At 39.4% G+C, this 20571-nt stretch overlaps 1 protein-coding gene across 4 annotated transcripts in view; it reads left to right on the top strand.

The window, feature by feature from the left end:
- AHCYL2 (adenosylhomocysteinase like 2) overlaps window positions 1-20571 on the top strand; it is a 170933-nt gene that overhangs the window by 107818 nt on the left and 42544 nt on the right. Inside the window, exons 1-4 of one of the 4 annotated variants that reach the window (XM_022581359.3) lie at window positions 45-479; window positions 11335-11443; window positions 19355-19498; window positions 19938-20038. In XM_022581359.3, the coding sequence (XP_022437067.1) occupies window positions 423-479; window positions 11335-11443; window positions 19355-19498; window positions 19938-20038 (411 nt within the window). In that variant the 5' untranslated portion in view covers window positions 45-422. Of the gene's footprint in view, window positions 1-44; window positions 480-5583; window positions 8234-11331; window positions 11444-19354; window positions 19499-19937; window positions 20039-20571 lie in introns of those variants that run through there. The other 3 variants (XM_022581368.3, XM_022581313.2, XM_022581303.2) reach the window with 3 other exon arrangements.

Genomic DNA, 20571 nt, shown 5'->3' with positions numbered 1-20571 from the left:
TGCTCAGGGGCGGGAGAAAGTTAACAAGTGCCTTATGGGGGGGGTTGGAAAAAGAGGAAGCCTGACTGTTGCTGCAGAAAGTCCCCACGGGGGAGGTGGGGACACTGTCTGGGTAGCATTGAACAGTGAGTGTCCTGTAGGAACCTTGGGTGCCTGGGTGTAGTGCCTGGGTGTAGAGCCTTGCATCGGCTCTGATTTTGAATCAGAAGATCTGCAGCTGGCCAGTAGGGGATTTATCAGACAGTTGACTAATGATCTTGATTTTAATAGGAAGCCTCTGTGAAAGGGGATGCAGCTTCTGCTAGATATTGTGAACTTCTGAATCACTAGGTTTGGCTCTGCTTTTGGGCACTCAGAAAACCCTGGCATTTCCAAACCACTTTCCCTTTTGCTTCAGGACATAGATTACTCAAGCCTGCACTATGGAGAATGGGGACGGTAATGAGGGCACCTCAGCTTTTCACGTGCCTGAGTGGATGGTGAGTTCTTTGGTCACTTTGCTTTTCCTTCTGTTTCTTGATAATGAGGCAGCCATTTCTGACAGGTGATAGGGATCGCTGTGAAAAGTCCCTACCAAGACCTGTGATTGGGAAAACAGTTATTACTCTAATTTCTGATTAATTCCTATGTCCTGGGTCACCCTTGCAGCTTTCCTTTCTTTTTTCTTAAAAAAAAAAATATTTTTTAAAACTATGAGTGAGCTGGGAAGGTCTGAGAGCTGCGTGGCCAGAGTCAGCTTATTGCCTGTTGTCTGGGCTGGGGTGAGCTTCCCCACTGCTGCCGGTGTACTGCGTGGATTGTGTTATACTGTGATTGCTTTGCATTCTATTTGCAAACTAATGCTTAGTTTACTTCTCATGAGGGTAAAGAAAAAGAATAGTGAGGGGAAAAAAAACAAAAACAACTTGTAGAAATGGTGCTCTCTCTCAAGCCTGAGAAGACTTAAGACATTTATCCCCTATCTGCCCATTTTTCTCCCACCAGCCAAAACAGTTCCCCAAATATTCTTTATATGTGTGTTTCTAAAAGGCAGGAAATATAGCTCTCTTTTTTAATTAATTAATTAAAAAAATTTTTTGGCCATGCCGCAAGGCACATGGGATCTTAGTTCCCCAACCAGGGATCGAACCCGTGCCCCCTACAGTGGAAGAGTGGAGTCTTATCCACTGGACCACCAGGGAAGTCCCTATATAGCTCCCTTGGTACTATTTTTCAAAATATCTTTATTGCCTGATATTTTTAATATAATTATAATAAGGACTTAATTTGTTGATAAGAACTAGCACATAAAACCTAATATTTTAGATCCAGTTTTAACTTTTGATTTAAAAACAGCAACCATCCTTATGTTCCTGTCTGCTTTCTTCCAGGTTTAGCCTGATTTCTTATAGTCTATATACTGCTTATGTTTTTTAATATATATATATATATACACACACACACATATATAATATATATATTAAATGTATATATTTTTCCCCGTTGAAAACTGGTTAGACTGTATACAACATATTCCAAATTCTTTTCAGTGTTTATGGAATTATGGGCTTAGAGAAATAACCATCAGTAATGAGACTGATATACAGTAGACCTAACAAAGGCCCAACTGACTAGCCCATGTTTCAACTCCCATAACAATTATTATTTTTGTTGCGGTTATTCCTCTTGTTCTTAATGTTGTTCCAGAACCTTGTGCTCAGTTTTAAGACATTTGATCAAAAGAAATCCTACCCATCCACAAGCTTATTTCAAATAATGCAGTGTTTTAGAACTAATGGAAATAACAATTCTAGTTGGATTTCTAAGTTTGTTTTTGAATCTCCAGCACTCACTAATAACAAGAAGGGGAAGCAGGAATTCTGGTTTTCTTAGGTGAGGGCTCACATTAAGATATTAACTTTTGGTACTTCTATAAAGGAATATTACAGAAGAATTCCGCAGAACACTGGTGTGTCAATTCAGTCAACGGAAGTGTGATAGTAACTCTTATTCTCGTAAGTAATACATCTCGACGCTGTCTTATCTGCTGAGCACATCCTCTCAAGAGGAGCTCCTACTGGACTTTTACCTACTCACCTTCTTTTTATTTAAGTGAACAAGATAACTGTCCTAAAGGAGTTAGTGTGACCATTGCTCAAGCGATACCACCTAAGACTTCCCAGCTTTTAAAAAACGTTCTTTAATAAAGCACAGCTCTGCTTTGTTTTCAATATGGCACCTCTTTTACTTAGCGATTTCCTGGCCCTTCTCTCTCAAAAACCAGCAAAATACCTTTGATCAGTAGATTTTTTTTAAGAACAATGAGAAAAAGTAGGGAGGGGCTGGCCTCAATTACTCAGTTTTTTCATCTGTTATCTTTCCCTTGCCAAAGATTAACCTCTTGAGGCTTTCTTTCAGATACCACATAGTTGTTAAGTTCTGACCTGGTCTGAAAGTGCTTCGTTAGGCTGCCACCAGTATCCACTTAGCCACCGCAGTGAGCCACTGAGCACCCTCTAGTGTGTTGCCTATAGATTTCCAGACTTTACCTGTAAAGTGTTAGAGTGCCTTTTAATCCCCAAGAGGAAACCCTGGAGCCAGTTCCCAATAGTGGGTCAAAATTTCCATTTAAGACAGCTTTAACAAATAACTCATGTTCCAGTTTACATATTAATGTAATGAATTTTCCACTGAGACTATCCTTGCCCCCAAAGGAAGTATGACAAGGCTCTCAAACCTTCTTTCAGGGGGAAAATTTAGCAGAGAAGGTGCATTATAGTACCTCCCTTCTTGTTAATGATCAGTAGCAAAAAGGGACTGGCATACCCCTCAGAGAATAGGACTCAAGACCACAGACAGCAGTTGACAGTACTCACATCACTGACTCCCAGCAGGGAAATAAGCCAGGACGAAGTTTGAAGAACCCGTCTTGAGAATTGACAAGGTAGAGCTTCAAGTTAACATTCCATCATTCACTGGAAAACTTCTGCTAGAGCCTCTGCTCCCCAGCTATTTTCATGTGAAAGATTTTCTTAGCTTTGTTCAGGCAGTTTTACTGCTAAAAGGTTGGGGAACTCATCCTTTTAAAGACTGTCTTTATTAATATATTCTCACTTCCCCTGAGAAATCTTTAGTCCCTAGTGGTAGGTGAAAATACCTCCTCTTATGTGCATGGAGATCAGCAGTAACCTTTTCTTAAGTTTCTACATCTTAATATTTCCTCCTCCCACTCAAGCTCTTTGTAGTACTGGGTACTTTTCCATAGGAAATCTAATTCACTTTCTTGAGTACCCAGCCAGCTGGTTACCCGATTTTCTTTCGGCTAGAAGTAATCCCTTTTATAGATGAAGAATTTGTTCCAGCAGCTGATTTGGCTTGGAAGGGAGAGATGTCTCTAAGAATGCTTGAACCATATCTAGTTGGAAGTGAGACAAAAACATTTAAGGTATCTGGTAAATGGCCGTAGAGGTAGCTTCACTATAACTCTGGGTCAGGATTGACACTTAAAGCAAAGACCCATTTGAGCAACTGATGAAAACTATGGACCCTCTCCCTAGGAAAATATACACATACACAACATTTTGCATTCTGTTTCAGAGCATCTAGACATCCATGGACTCTAGGTGAAGAACTTTTGACCTAAAAAAATAGAAATGTTAATATTTTATATTTGTGTATCATTATGTTGCCTCTAAAACCTTCTCACGTACATTATTGTATTTTCTCAGCACACATTTGAGATAGACAAAGTAGGTATTATTGTTCCTATTTTACAAATGAGGATTACAGATGTTAAGTACTAGAAATGTTAAGAAATGGAGATACAAAAAAGAACCTCTGATCACCATCCTTTGTAGTACTACTTTCTGTACTTGAAAAGGAATTAATTTGTTATTTCTTGGCGTGCTCTTCTGTAGGGTAAATAGATCTTCTATCCTCCCCATGAGTCCTATTTTTCTTAATGTGTTAACCATCTATTCTTAGCCTTAAATTGTAGAAATCAGAATTAGACCCAGTTCTCTTTATATCCTGTGTTGTGTATAAAGAAAGGATCACCTCATTCCATTCTCTGACCTTTGAAATAACCTTTTCTTTTCTGCCTATGAATATGCCTCCATGGTCATAGCCATAGATAGGATAAAATGGTTGGTTAAGGAGAGAGTTAAGAGAGTTAGGGCGAATTGATTCATGCTTGCAGAGAGTGTTAGAGCAGTGGTTCTCAAACTGTGGTCCCCAGACCAGCAGCAGCAGCAGCAGCAGCAGCAGCACCTGGAAACTTGTTAGAAATGCAAAATTTTGGTCCCCACCCAGATTTACTAAATCAGAAACCCTGGGGTGGGGCCTTGCAATGCATTTTTATAAGCTCACTGGGTGATTTTGATGAACCTAAAATTTGAGAACTACTTTGATAGATAAACTTGTTAAGTGGTAAGGCTTTTCCTGTCAGTCATAGTATCCTAAATTGCCTTCTGGCTGTATTTGGTATAGGGCTGCAGCTCCCTCTGCTCAGGCCTAGTGACTTAAGCCATTAGACCAAGGAGTTCCTTTTCACCTGAGTGAAGAAAATGAGGAACCAGCTGAGAGTGTTCTAGGGTGAATATCCTTGGTTAGGAAGAGCAGAAGTTTAGAGACTCATAAAGCAAGCAAAAAGATATTGGTCTGTCTCATTTCATGAAATTGTGAATAAGAGATCAAGATTGTCATGGATGATGGTGAACATCGATATTTGAGTTCAATTAATTTCCGTTTCAACTTTTGGTAGTGGCATTGAGCAAAGTTGCCAATTAAAGTGCTGTTAGATTTCAAATTCGTATATGATTTAGCCATTACAGACTTGTGGTTTGATCAGAGCCCCAAAATTATCTGCGATGATGTCCTTTCTGAAACCCAATCCAATAAGAAAGTAAATTTAAAGATCAATTTTAAATTAAATAAATTTACGATAAATTAAGAGGAATGACATGTATACACTGATGTGTATAAAATTGATGACTAATAAAAAAAAAGAGGAATCAGATGGGGCTGGTACACCCAGGGGAGTTTTTGGTCTTCTGATCAATATCATAAGGTTTGGTGTAGTGGAAAGAGCTTCGACTCTGGCGTAAACACAGGCTCACATTCTAGTCCCACTTACTTGCTGTGAGACCTCAGGCAAATCATTTGTTCTCTCAATACAGTCATTTGTACTTTCCTAATTTGTCAAATGGGGATAATTATGCCAAATTTTTAAGATTCTTATACTGATTAACAGAAGTAACATAAACACAGGCCTGTGCATAGTAGGCTCTTAATAAATATTAGTTCTCCTCCCCTTATTCTGTTCTTCCAGGGACCTTTTCTCTCAAAATGAAGATTATCCTAAAAAAAAGAATCTACCATTTTATGTTCTTTCTTGTGCTCAACAAGTACTCATTTTTTAAAAGAAAAATCATATCTGGGATTTTATAGTTAGGGAATTTAAAATGGTATAGCTACAAAGAACATGAACAAATCCAAATAATTTCCAAAGCTATTATCTTAACACCATCTATATGGATGACATTGGGGGGAAATACAGAAATGATTCACAACTGAGGGCTGGTTCAGAGGGCTTGTTTTCTAATGGGGAGATCAATATGTAACAATCTATTATGAAGACCAGAGGAAATAAGGTAGAGAGAATGAATTAAAATAGATGTGGAAGGATCTTTGACTTCTGCTGGGATCTAACTAACCTAATTTTTTTTTTTTTTTTTTTGGCGGTACGCGGGCCTCTCACTGTTTTGGCCTCTCCCGTTGCGGAGCACAGGCTCCGGACGTGCAGGCTCAGCAGCCATGGCTCACGGGCCTAACCGCTCCGCGGCATGTGGGATCTTCCCGGACCGGGGCACGAACCCGTGTCCCCTGCATCGGCAGGCGGACTCTCAACCACTGCGCCACCAGGGAAGCCCCTAACTAACCTAAGTTGATTGCCTGATTCCTGGTCCATGCAGCGGTGGTTTTCTGTGGCATTGTCAATATGACACTTTCAAGGGTCACATTCCAATAATGAACCTCTTTTCCATTTGCTGACACATCTGTCGGCATGCAAATGTTAACATCACTAACCCCCTTTCATCTTCTATTCAAATTCAAAAATAAATTACCTGTTCTCTCTAGGGTCAAACTCCCACATCCTGGAGATGAGCAATGATAGTAAATTACTGAAAATAACAAGCGGATAAACAAATAAATTGAAATGGTCTCTGGGGAAATGCACGACGCATAATTGTCTATTAGATATACAGCCAGTAGTTTGTTCTCCTACCCTTCTCATCTGTTCCATCAGCCTTCTCAGGAGAATATGTCTCTCCAGCTCCTTTCTCTACACTGGTCACTCTTATCATGCATTAGCCCATAGCATCTTTCCATGATTAATAGGCAGTCACCTCTGTGCAAGATTTTGTTTTATATCTTCTGTGGAATATTTTTATGAATTGTAAAGTTATCAGATTTATCGTGGCATAAAAGTCTCTACAAACTAGCTCCTGTTTTTTCTTCAGCTACATGCCCTGCTACTTCTAACTTCCTGTATACATGTACTTGGTTCTTTGTCATACTGGGCTCCTGGCAGTTCCGTGTTCCTTTTGCTCTGTGAATATTGCTCTATGTACCTAGAAGGGCCACCCTACTTCACTCATCTTGAAAATTCATTCTCCTGAGTCAAGTATCAGATTAAACTCCTCTTCTAGGAAAACTTGCCTAACATACCCTGCTGACTTTATGTCACCATGTTATATGCTGCCACTGAATCTTGAACACATTTCTATTATAAGTACAGGCTTGTATATCTTTCTGTACCTGTGACTGACTATTCCATGAACTATTTGAGAAGAGGAACTATATGGTTTTTTCTACATTTTTAACTCCTGACACTCTAGGAACCCAATAAGTTTCTGATACATAAATCAAAGAATCAATCAGAGTCTATGCCTCCATTAAGGGAGAAAAGCTGTACACATAAAAACAAATCTTTCATTTATTTATTCATATATATATTTAGTACCTTTCTCCCTGTGCCAAATGTTGTACTTGGCAGGAAGAATAAAAGGATGAGTAAACGTGATGCTTGACCTGGAGGAGCTCACTTTCTCATGGAGTAGCAGACATGTGATCCCTCATTTTAGTGATGCTAAGACATTACTGATCATCACATGTGCCATTATGTTATGGACAAGCACTCATTCTAAAGGAAGAATTCAAATCACATCCCCACCCAGTCTCTGTAACATATAGTTGAATGTAGCTTTCCTATTCACTGGGTCCCTTTCAGAAACCAACAAATAAATAATGTGATTCTTTGCCCTTTCATTTGACTCTACTTGGTATGCAACAAGGTCATTATGATTCTGGGGGCCCTGAGGAAATAGAAGACTCCCTATGCCAGTCACACTTTCCACAAAATACAGTTTTTGAAAAAAGCAAGCAGATCACTCGACACCTAATCAGCGACAATCTTGAGATGGAGCTAGAAACCGAATGTCAAAACCTGCGTAAAAAGATGAACAATTAAGAGTAAAGCAGTGGTCTGAGAAAGTCGATTTTCTTGGTGACAGAGCTGAAACCTGTGTTCCCAGTTTGACTAACCCAAGGACACAGAGTGTAGGTTAGGGGCTGCCTGAGCACTTGGCTCCTTTTTTTTTTTCTTACCATCTTTATAAATTCCCTCATTGTTTTAGTGGCTCTGTAGTTAATTTTTTTCTAATGAGACTAGGTTAACTAAAGTCATCTGACATGGAAAAGGAGGAGGTATGGTTAAAAAGGAAGCTAATTAGCAAGTTAATTATAGCAGGTAAAAAAGCGCACCGGTTATATAAATAAGCTATTGTTATGCACATGCAAGTTGGGCCTTGTCAAGGGACTTGTTAAGGTTTAGAGGTCAGAGGATCCGTGTAATTAGGTGTTTAGGGGAAAAATAATAATAATAAAAGCAAAACAGCCACCAGAATTAGGAATGGCTGATGAGCCACTAACAGAAATGCCTTATTAAATTGGGCTCTACTGCTGGAGGGGTCGTTGGAGTGCTTCAGGGTTTCCAGGGAAGGCACCACCACCAAAACAACGAAAAGAAAAGCTAGCTGGAACCAGAGCCAACAGAATTGCTGATGAGGAAAGTTTAAAGGCCTAGACACAAGGGCCCCTGGACTGGAGAGGTGGCAGCAGGGCTGGTGATGTCACTATGCTGAGCAACAAGAAGAAATACATTGTCAATGGCAACTCTGGGATTAAAGCCCAGGTGAGGCTAAGCTCTTATTTACCAGTCTTGCTGCCGCTATAGCCACTGTTGTAAAAGGCCAGCTGCTTTTGCCCTCTTTCCTGCTTTCGTCCCTTCTTCTGGCGTAACGTGAGCTGCTCCTCTCCTAAGTTTCTTTCCCTTCCTCGCCTTGATGCCTGTTGGAATTAGGCAATTTTCTCTCAAATGGATAAGGAGGGTTCCCTTAAAGGACTCTCTGATTTCAGATAAGGTAGGAAAGTTAGAGGTAGAATCTACCAGAGTATCCCAACTGGGGTGGGAAGATTACTGTTTTACAAGTAGGAGTGAAAAATGTAATGGCACGTAACTATTAAGGGGAGGTGGGCACCAGGGATGGGTTGTCAGTAAAAGATAAACATTTATTTCTTGGGGCAATTGTATAACTTACTCTATATAAGTGATTAGTCTCTTTTTAATATTCTTCTGTCTTAAAGAAACTTGAGTTCAGTGTCTGACAAGTAAACAAGATTTAGAACCCTATGTCTCTGAGTGCAGAAAGCCTACATAGCCTAGTCTTTAGTGCCAAAAGATAGCCTAAACTCGGGAATTCCCTGACGGGACAGTGGTTAGGGCTCTGCGCTTCCACTGCAGGGGGTATGGGTTTGATCCCTGGTCTAGGAACTGAGATCCCACAAACTGCACAGCGCAGCCAGAAAAAAAAAAAGATATCCTAAACTTGACTTGGGTAGGAGGAAGTACTGTAAATGGAGGGGACTTTATAGAGAAGAGAGCTCAGTTTAAGGTAACTGGTTTGAAATGATGGCACAGCTAGATGGCTACATGGTTTGGTATTGTTGGGGTAAACGGTTGTGTGCCCACCCACCCCATCCTACAAATCTAGAGAAGTAGAGTGACTGGTCCCCTCTAGTGGTGTGTGAGTGCGAGGGGGTGGTACATAATCGAAGGCAGGGTTTGTCTGTTACTCTTTTTTAAAAGTAGGCACTACTGACATTAGTGACTCATTGTGGCCTTTGGAAAGTCAATGACTACTCCTTTTCCCAGATGGGCCTCTAAAATATAATAAAGACATATTATTGTCTTGAACAAGGTTGGTGAAATGGAAGCCAGTGTTTTGAGCTTGACTGCTACTCCCCTCCCCATCTTCTCACCCACCTCCTTCCCCTTCCCCACTTTTTTTTTTTTTTTTTTGCCCTTAAAAATTCTTTTAACTGTAGACTTGGCTTATGGTTACCATATTTACTTAATATTCAATCAAGTACAGACTCTGAAGATAGAGTAAGACTCATCGTTTTGGCACATGGCTGCCTATTATGTGTCAGGCGTTTTCGCCTGAGGATATAAAGGTGAATAAGATACATGGCTCCTGCCTTTATGGAGCCTAGTTTGTACAGGATACAGGTAGATAGTTGTATTCACTGTGATAAGAGAAGTACATGGAAGTTCATCCCATGGAAGTGCATAAAAGGGCACTTTATCTTTTTGGAATAAATTGCTACTTCAGTAAAATAATTAATTTTGCCATTTTTCATTTTGGGAAATGCTTCTAATCCAAAGAATTTTCTTATTGCTGAAAACAATTTGCAAACTCTAAAGTACTACACAGGCTATATTTGTTGTTATAGCTATGAAAATGCTATAAATTCCCCTAAAAGGCATGCTAAGCTAATTTGATTTGGCCTTGGCCCCCTTGTCTGAATACTCAAATGACTCAGTAGTTACCTCTAACTGCAGGAAATGTGGCCGACAGTTGCTGCTTTCATTCTGGTATGCCGTATCTGTGTTCTGCCCATCAAGGAACCATCTTTTTATCATGAAAGGCAGAATCAGTTGTCAGATCTTTGATTTTTCCTGCCTCCATGCCAAATGGATCCACATCTAAGCAATTATGCAAACATTCAATTAGGGAAAAATAAAGAAAGATATTTGTTTAATAATGATATGAGCTTTGATGTGAAGTGTTATAAAGTATCAGCTGAACTTGGAACAGTAGGAAAAAGAGATAAAATTGCAAAAAGATCATGATCAGATATTGTCCAAGATGCAACCTCCAAGAATATTGAGGTTTATACATATTCAGTCCAGTTATCCACTCCTACATCTGTTATAGTTAACAAATTATCAACCTTGTGGCTTTTAGTATTTTGTGGTACCAAACATTAAAAATTATAAATTAGGGAATTCCCTCGTGGTCCAGTGGTTAGGAATCTGTGCTTTCACTCCTGTGGCCCGGGTTCATTCTCTGGTTGGGCAACTAAGATCCTGCAAGCTGCAGGGCGTGGCCAAAATTTAAAAAAAAATTTTTTAATAATAGATTAATTTTTACTATACTTATTAGTACTGAAAAGCTAATTAATGCATTTTAGAAAGCCTTTAAAAAGCTAGAGTGACTACCTGCAAGAGTTACAAGAACAGTGAATTTGTAGGGGGTGGGAGTTGGGGAGCCAGGTATTAATTGAATCACCTGCTGTGTTTCACGGTTTGCATACATTGTTTCATATAACCCTCTAAAACTTTTGAAGTAAGTTCTTTCATTTTTGTTGTATTTACCAGAAGAGGAGGGTCACAAAAACACCTTGATGAACAGCATATAGCTAATGAGTGGCATAACCAGGGTTTAAATGCAGTTCCTGAAAGCTCTGTATGAATAGAAAGCTTTTTTTTTTTTCTATTGTACCATACTATTTCCTGAGAATCTTAAAACCTGAAGGCAGGTCACTTTACCTTTCTGTATCTTGCAGTTTCTCATCTTAGATATATGAAGATTGGAATAGATAGTCTCAAAGATTCTTTCCAGCTTTAATTTTCAGCTAAACTATAGGAAGGATTTCTGAATATGACTCGACTTTCTATTTTAACCGGTACATCCCCTTCTCCCTTTGATTGCAAGAGGTATATAGTCAGAGAGTGGTTCCAGGATTTAAATTTCATAGAAATTTCATAGAAACAGAGTAGGTAAAGAATGAAAAATCATTCTCTCCAAAGAGTCTTAACATTCCAAATGTGGGTTAGTGCAATCAGATCAGCTATGAGGGAAGGTAAGATCCTATAATGCAAGCCTTGAATTGCTGTCTCAAAATGGAGGTTATTTTCCTTTGTGTAACTAGAGTTCTTTTTCTTAGCAGATCCAGTTTGCTGACCAGAAGCAAGAATTCAACAAACGTCCCACCAAAATTGGACGTCGCTCTCTGTCTCGCTCCATTTCTCAGTCATCTACTGACAGCTATAGCTCAGGTGAGGACTGAACGGCTATGGACCCACTTGTGGAGGCTACTTAAGTATGATCAACGGACCCCTCCTGTCTATCCCAGGCTAATTAAGCGTGATCAAACCTATGTTTTGGTATAAACACTTTGATTCTCAGTGGAAATTTGGACCAAAATTCTGGATGGAATCTTTGGATTCCTGTTGGGGATTCAGAGTGGAGCTTAACAGAGGCTTCCTCTTCCAATAAAGGCAGAAGAGGGTGATTAAGGAAATTGAGTTCTGACTTATTCAGAGGGTGAGAGTATGTTGCTCACTGATGACCTTCACTGAGCAGCAAGTATGAAGACTTGTGTTTTTTCCATTCTTTGAAAATAGAAGAGGGGGGCCCCCCTACATCCATCTGGGAAACTTTAATTGCCCCGAGAGACAGTGAAATCATTGTAGCTAGTTCAAGTAAGCCCTTTGCCTTCTCTTCTAAGCTGTGACATTGTATTGTCTGTTACTCCTTCCTTCCTGGCAGTGGCATTAATTCCAATATATGGGCCCTGGGCTTGAGTTATCATTTAATGCCAGATGAATATTAACATGTGAGACCTTCTGTCAGCATTGACCATTTGTTTTTTGTTTGTTTGTTTTGTTTTGTTTTTTTAACATCTTTATTGGAGTATAATTGCTTTACAATGTTGTGTTAGTTTCTGCTGTATAACAAAGTGAATCAGCTATATGCATACGTATATCCCCATATCCGTATCCCCATATCCTCTCCCTCTTGCGTCTCCCTCCCACCCTCCCTATTCCACCCCTCTAGGTGGCCACAAAGCACTGAGCTGATCTCCCTGTGCTATGCAGCTGCTTCCCACTAGCTATTGACCATTTGTTCAACAGTGCCCAGTATACGTCTGATCTAATATGGAGCTATTTTATTTTGCTCTTATGTAGGAATGTGGTAGGAAGCTGAGTGTTTATCCTAGTTACCTCTTCACATTATAAATAGAACATTCATTAGAAAATTTTCATCTTGACCTGAAATTTTGTTTTTCACACAAATAGGAAAGTAGTGTTTGTTATGTAAAGTTGAAGAAAGCTTGTTTGAGACACTTTTAGATTGGGTAGATTGTTATTTACACTTTTTACATTTCTTGTTTTACATTTCCCTCACAATCACATAATGTAAATCCCTAGGGATTTTTGTCTAAAGATACCGAATTTTGTACTTATTCTGCTAAAATAACCAGCAGAATAATAAATAATTAAATTAAATAAATAATTTTCAATAACGGTTGAAAATTGATGAACCAGTTACTGTAACTCTGGAAAGTATAATAGTTGTGCAAATGTGAATTGTAAAAGAGTGTGTACATTTTAGACTCTTGAGTTTGTGCATGTTATCTAAAGATTGATAACTAAATGATAATAGTACTAAAATTTAACTTCAGCTCAATCTCTTCCCTACACATTGGACCCACATTTCCAACTATGTTCCTGTGGAGAAAACCAATGCCTGCCTTCCCACAGAAGTCCCCTACGCAGGGAGGGTACTTACAAAATCTCTACTTACCCAGAAGAGTGCGTTTGTCGCCTTTGAACACGTAGTTGCCTGGTATAGCTCATTGGTGAGTGATATTGACTGATGTCACCACCCTGCATAGATTGGACCTTTTAGGTTGAACTATGTGAAATTGCCATTTCTATAGTAAAAAAAATTATCAACCTTATATATCCATTTAAGGGTACTGAGTTTGGGAGTGTGGAGTCGAAATATCCTGGACTTGGAAAATAACTTAAAGATCAATTTATTCAGCTTCCCATTGGATGCTGGAATTGCCTTGATAGCATTCCTGACAAATGGCCATCTGGCCTCTTTGGGAGCATTTTAGATCATAGGGTGATCCTTGCTTGATCTAGTAATTTAGCTCCCAATAAGCTCTTATACAATCCCTAAAATTTAAAGATTTTATTTAGAAATAAAAATCACCATATTTGGCTGCCTGATTTGGAGGGCATCCTACTGTCCTGGTTAACCTCATCTGGATATATTCCAGATTGTGTCCTTTTAAAAATATTATGCCTGTGAATATAATATTCTTGGTATGGTCCAAAATAATCTGTAGTAGGTGTTATTTCCATAAACTCAATGCTTTTCCAATGAAACCTAAGATTATGTTTGCAGCTGTGTCACACACGCTGTTACCTTCTCTTGTTTCCACATGAGCAATTGTCAAACCCTTTTAAACAGACTGTGGGGGCTTCCCTGGTGGCGCAGTGGTTGGGAGTCTGCCTGCCGATGCAGGGGACACGGGTTCGTGCCCCGGTCCGGGAAGATCCCACGTGCCGCGGAGCAGCTAGGCCCATGAGCCATGGCTGCTGAGCCTGCGCGTCCGGAGCCTGTGCTCTGCAACGGGAGAGGCCACAACAGTGAGAGGCCCGCGTACCGCAAAAAAAACCAAAAAACAAAACAGACTGTGAATGGAGATGCCTACTGCCTATATTCTTGGACTGGGAGTTAGGAGAGACCTAGTTTCTAGGCTTTGATCAGTGTGTGATTTGTTGTGGGATCCTGGAAAACTCTGACAGTCTGAAATGCTCATAACAGAGGCAATGGGAAAGTTATATGAGGTAACACAGAAAAAGCTCCATACTCATCAAATGAAAAGCCAGGAATAACAAAATTACAGCTTTCTAAATATGAGAAGATATGCAAATGCATGTCAGTAAGAACTTGGAACCCATTTGCAGCATATGTTATATTTTAATTGACTATAGAAATTAATATTGTTAGAGCCCCAAAGACTGATCCTTGGACTTCTTCCCTTCTGTGTTTATCTCTTCCCAAGGGAACTCATTCAGTCTCATAGTTTTAAATACCATATATTGGTGTTTGATTCTCAGATTTTATCTCTAGCCCAAATCTTTCCTCTGCACCCTAGCCCCAGATATTCAACTACCTGCTCAGTCCTTTCACTTGGATGTTTTATAGGCATCTCAGCTCTCCCATGTCTTAAAAACTGAATTGCTGAGTTCCAACCTTGTCCCTCTTCAGTCTATTCTCAATGCTGCAGCCAGATTCATTTTTTAAAATAAGTCAGATCGTATCACTTCTTAGCCCCAAACCCTCCAGTGGCTTCCCAGTCTCGCTCTGAGTAGGAGCTAAAGTTCTCACAATGGCCTACAAGACCCTATACCATCCACCCTCACATTATATTTCTAATCACATCTCTAATTTCCCAAACTTTCCTCCTCCCCTGGCAATTTTGTTCACTCCAGTCGTGCTATCCTACTAACTGTTATTTTGAAACATGCCACGCATTCTCCTGCCTTAAGGCCTTTGCACTTGCTGTTTCCTCTGCCTGGAATGCTCTAGGATACACTCACTGGGTATCTTGCCTCCTTAGGTTCTTAACCAAAGATCACCTTCTCACTGAGACCTATCCTCTTTTAAAATTGTACAGACACCCCACACCTATCAAATTTTCCTCCTTTATTTTTCTCCATAGCACTTATTATCATATAACATATAATTTATTGTTGTCTTTCTTCCCTTACTTGAATATGAGATCCATGAGAGCAGAGATTTTTATCTCTTTGGTATTGCTCTCTTCCCACCACTTAGAACTGTGTTTGACACGTAAGAGGTGCTCAATAAATACATATTGGGGAAAGGTGTCCAGAGACATTCTTATACGACTTTACACCCCTGTAAAGGAGTATATACCTCTGATACACTTTCTGTATGTGAAGAGTTAGAAGGTTTATGACATTTCAAAAAAAGATACCTTCCTGTCCAAAGTGCTTGTTTTTCTGAAGATACTTAGAGTCTTACTTAGGCTGTGGCGTACTCTCCCTTCCTAATGATCCTAATACTAAGTTTTGCCGTGCTTTTATTTAGGAACCTCTTCTGGCCTTTTCAACCAGGCTCCTCCTGGGAATCACAGAACACAGAAAAGGATGGTTCTTCAAAGGATGGATCATAACTAGTACCCTGCTAGATGCAGAGGAGAGGCGTTAATTCATATATTCAGTGGATGCTCCAAGACATTAGGGCTTAATTCTAATGGAACCCAGACTGAAAGAGGCTACATCAATCCTTGAAATTATTTTATAAAAAACAAACTTCCAAAAACTCTTTCTCTAAGCACAAAACCCTTAAAAACAAATGAATAGAAGAGACTTTTCTTCAAAGTCAGATCATTCTCAGTGATATATTTCTGAAAAAGCTGTCTTTGCAGTGAGTTAATTGGTTAAGGATAAGGAAAGAGGACCAAAGTTCCTTAGTTCATAATTGGTTCTTCTAAAGCTTGAAGTATTTTCAGATTTTTCCAAATAACAAAGTTTTGTTTGTCTATATTTTGGTTGCTAACATAGCTTTTCACATATTTCTAGAGTGTTATCAATGAAATCTGCTGCACATTGACACACAGGTCATTACTGTTACTCTATTACCAAATGAATAGATTGGGTCCAAGAGGAATTGCCTGACTCAGAATAGCCTGATAGGACTAATTCAGCCAGAAGTCTGACTGCTTCTTCTCCTAGCAATAACCCACAATATCACAGCTTCTAGGAGGTAAGGCTTAATCAGGCTTGAGCCATAGAACGTATGTATGACAGTTCCATGGGATAGATTGTGGATTAGTGATTCACCAAATTATGTTTTGATTCTGAGATACCATGAAACAAGAGAACATCCCATGAAAGAGTTATTTTGTACTTTGTATTACTTTTCTACCTAGAAATTGAACCCTTTTTTTGTGATTATCTCATTTATTCATAAGATTTTTCTGGTGGGAGTTAGGGGAAAGGGAGAGCATGGGGAGAGAGAGGATCTATTATACTCCCTATTTTATGGTTGGATAAATTGAAAATTGGTCACTTAACCAATTAGAGGTGAAGCTAGAGCTAAGGTCTCAGACCTGTACTTCAGTAGGTGATTGTCTTGATTATCGGTTGTTCATTTTTAACTAAATCATGACTCTGGGCTTCATAATGTGCTGACAATTACAAACACTTTAGAAACTGTTCAAGCATGTATATATATATATATGTTGGGTTTCTCTAAATTTTCCTAGGAAGAATTTTTAATTCAATCTCAACTATTTTCATGAATATGCTACTTTAAATATAGTGGCAGAAATGAGTTATGGATTTTAAAAAAATGTTATGTTAGTTCAGGAATAATCTTTCCACTGTGTTTGCAACAATAGCATTCTCTTGGTCTAAGTGTGTCAGCCATTTTGCATTCACATATTAGTACAGTCTAGACAACTGATACTTTTGGATCTCCCTTGATAACAGGTCTGTATAAAGGGCTCTTTGAAAACAAATCCATTTTGACTCAAAGAAAAAGATTGGTTGAACTAACTATAACCAGTTGACTACTGTTAAGAAAAGAAAATACAGTTCTTTCCCTTTAGAAAGGGGAAGTAGTATAAATAATTTTTTTCTTTGAGTTGGAAGAAAACCAAAAATTTGAGTACTTCTCTTAAGGAGAATTTTAGGGGGTTTTGTTGTTTGGTTGGCTTTTTTCCCCTGACTCGTCCTTAAAAGCTGAAGAGGCATAGGGAGAGGAGAGCTATTCTGGGTAGAGTTAGGACTCCAGTCTCAACCTTTTTCATCACTGCCAGCCAACCACCTGCTGCTTGGGTAGATTAATAGATGACGGAGGTAGAGAAAAAAAGAAACTGCTAAATAATATTGTATGTATGTCATTCCTTTCCCATTCAAAATCCTAGAGCTAAGTAAGAACCCTTAAAGATGTTATATTTGGTATTGAATTAAAAATATGTACAAAAAACAGTAATAATACCAGGTATCATTTACTGAGTGCTTAATTACTTTATGCCAGCATTGCACTAAGCACTTTATGTACATTATTTTATTTAATCTTCTCAACAACTTGATTCTGACAAATCATGTCTGCATATTATATAGTCTGCTTCATAGCACATATTACAGCCATATAGAAAGAAAAACTCTAAATAATTAATTCTGTAATTAGTTATTTCATGTCTGACTCACCTACTAGACTGAAAATCCCATGAAGGCAAAGACAATCGATATCCGTCCTGTATCCCCAGCACTTAGACTGTGCCTGGTACATAGTAGATGCACAATAAAATTCATTGACTGAACAACTGAATGTGTGAATGACTGAATACATGAATGAATTAACAACCCTATGAAAAAGGTTCTGGTGTCACCTCTACTTTATACCCAGAAGCAGAGACTGAGACTTCAACCAAAATCTCTCTGACTCCAGAACACTTAACCACTGTATTTAAATGGCCATTAGGGAGCATAAAAATCATCATGGCTCTGGAAAAGGATTTTAAATTTCAGGATACTCTGAACGTGAAGACTTTCTTCAAAAGCAACTTTTCTATAAATTTGGATCAGGATTAGGATGGCTGTTATCTTTCTTCTCCCAGGTGATAGAAGCATGGTTCCCCTAAGCCTCCGACTCATAAGCCATTTCTGAGTATTGATTGGTGAAACAGGTGACTGCCCAGGCAACTGTTTCTGGGCTCTGTTGCCAAAGGTACTTTGAGCTCTCACTCACCCTAGGAGGGAGAACCATAGACTTTTTGTACAGATTATCTCCTTTCAAGAACAAAAGTCCCTTTGGGGATTTATTAATTCCCCCACCTCCCCGGGTGCTCATGTTCTTTCTTGTTGCCTCGTGTTAGGACTTTGCTCTAGGGCAGTTTTCCAGCTCCAAGAGAGACACTCGGGCCCCTGCTGCCCAAACATTTTGTAGCACCATGCTTGATTAACTGGGCAAGGTCAGACTTGCCTTTTACAGCCCTCCCAGAGATAGACCCTTTGCTAAGAAATCCCAGAAATGCCTTAATTCTCTGGATATAAGTAGATCAGGAGACCCTAGGAGCTCTGAGCTTTTGTAGCTTTCTCCCCTTAAAAATGATGGAAGTACTTCTTATCTCATTGAGAAATATATAATGCTTTATAGACAGTGCTTTATGTCCCCAACCTTCCTCCCCTCAAAACCTTGAGGACTGCTTAGGAAGAAACTATCCTCAGGAACTTAAACATAAATCAAAGAAAGAGATTACTTCAAATCATCCAGCAAATGATTAGCAACTACAGAATTATATGAAGACTAAAAAGACCTCAGTCAAACATGGGAATGGCAGCAGCCGTAGCTGCCTATTAGCCACAATCAAAAGTCGTAGACCTTCCACCCTCTAGTGTATGTTGCTAAATGGATTAGTCATCAGAGCATTTAATTATACTGAAAGAGGGTTTATCTGCTTCTCTGGGAATCTAAAATGCCTAATGCAGGACCCACTGAGGCCAGCAAGAAGGGAGAGCACACTGAATACTTCATTGTCAATGTCTAATTGGGTCTGCAGGCATAGTTCAGCCTCATCAGAGCCAGTCTTAAAAAAGAAAGCTCTGTTTTGTCAGACAAACACTTTTTGTGTGGTTCTTAATTACTTTCCCATGGGTTCCTTGTTTTCTAGGTCTTATCTGTTCAGTTACTGTACTGAAACACAAATTACATCAGGTGTTTGAGCAGCAAGCAGAGAAGGGTAGCTAGGATCCCAGAAACCCATAGGTTAATCACCATGATCATGCATTAAGAACTTGAACCTATTGCTACAGTGGTATAACCTCTCTCTTTTTTCATTTTCAAGGACTTCTGCATGTTCTGAAGATAAAGTTAGCCTTAGATTCCAAGTTAATGCTACCCAGGGGGGATGTCTTTGGCAACGTCTCTCAGCTTCCTCTTTCTGGCCTGCGGATAGCACTTCCCATGGGTGGTGATTGAGACAGCTCCTTGGTGCCACTTAGGTGCTTGCTTACCAAATGTGTAAATTTACAAGGTGCTGGATTACTAGAAAAGCCTCAGTTCACTCCACGGTTTGGAGTTTTAGAGGAATCCATTTTTTCCCCTAAAGGTATTTTATTTTGTCATTCCAGCTGCTTCATATACAGATAGCTCTGATGATGAGACATCTCCCAGGGACAAGCAGCAAAAGAACTCTAAGGGAAGCAGTGACTTCTGTGTCAAGAACATCAAACAGGCGGAGTTTGGACGAAGAGAAATTGAAATTGCTGAACAAGGTAAGGAAAATAAACACCTTTTCCTCTCAAGCTGCCTGTGTCTTTTTGTCCATGTTAATTCATTTTTACATCCTGGGCTCTAGTAGTTTGTGAAATTTCAGTGTGATTTTGAAGAATACTTATAACAAAAGAAATATGGGCTCAGGAAACACTGTGGGGAGGGAGTAAACTCTAGAGGGTCTAGAAGGAACAAGGAAGAGGGAGAGAGAGACTAGATAAGGGGGACTGGGATATAGGGAATTAAACATTGGACCATTTACCTCTGGAAGTCTCTTATAACAGAAAAATCAAGTTTAATGTTTTGATCCCTTGAGAAACTTAATCTAACAGAGAACCTGTTTGGGGAAGGATCTTATCTTAAGAGAGTACCTTTTTCTGTTATTCTTTACCTCTCATCCCTCCTCTCTAAAATTGCTGCATGTGTATTGGGCCTTTTCAGAAATGCCGGCACTGATGGCTTTGAGGAAGAGAGCTCAAGGAGAGAAACCTTTGGCCGGAGCCAAAATTGTGGGCTGCACACACATCACTGCTCAGACTGCTGTGAGTCCTTTTCCTTTCTCTACATAACAATAGTTAATAACAGCCACCAGCTATTGAGGGCTGGCACATGCCAAGCACTAGTTCAGAGCTTAACAAGCACTCATTAACCCTCATAATGGCCATGTAAAAGCACATATTCCTGTTTCCATTTTATAAATGAGGAAGCTGAAGCTCAGGGAGTTTAAGTAATTTGTCCAAGGTTATACAGCTAGTAAACCACAGAATCGAGATTTAAACTTCAATATATCTGATTCCCAAGCTTATTCTTTCTCCAGTCTTCTCCACTGCTTCCCCTTATCTTCCCTTCCAGTGTCATTTCTACACAGCACCTCTGTGTTAGGCTGCTTTCAGCTGCAAATAAGAGAAAACCTGATTCAACCTGGATTGTACATAAGGGAATTCATGACATTACATAGCTAGAAGTCCAGAGGTAAGGTGGACTTCAGATGAAGGCTCTCAGGGCTCAGTTTCATCTATCTGTGATTTTCTTGGAGTTGCCTCCTCTCTGTGCTTACTTCATCCTCGGGCTGATA

Source organism: Delphinapterus leucas, chromosome 9 (genome assembly GCF_059928025.1).
Source record: "Delphinapterus leucas isolate spDelLeu-1000000601 "Yukka" chromosome 9, BTC_Dleu_Yukka2, whole genome shotgun sequence".
Classification (NCBI taxonomy): domain Eukaryota; kingdom Metazoa; phylum Chordata; class Mammalia; order Artiodactyla; family Monodontidae; genus Delphinapterus; species Delphinapterus leucas.
This window is presented reverse-complemented; position numbering and strand designations above follow the sequence as displayed.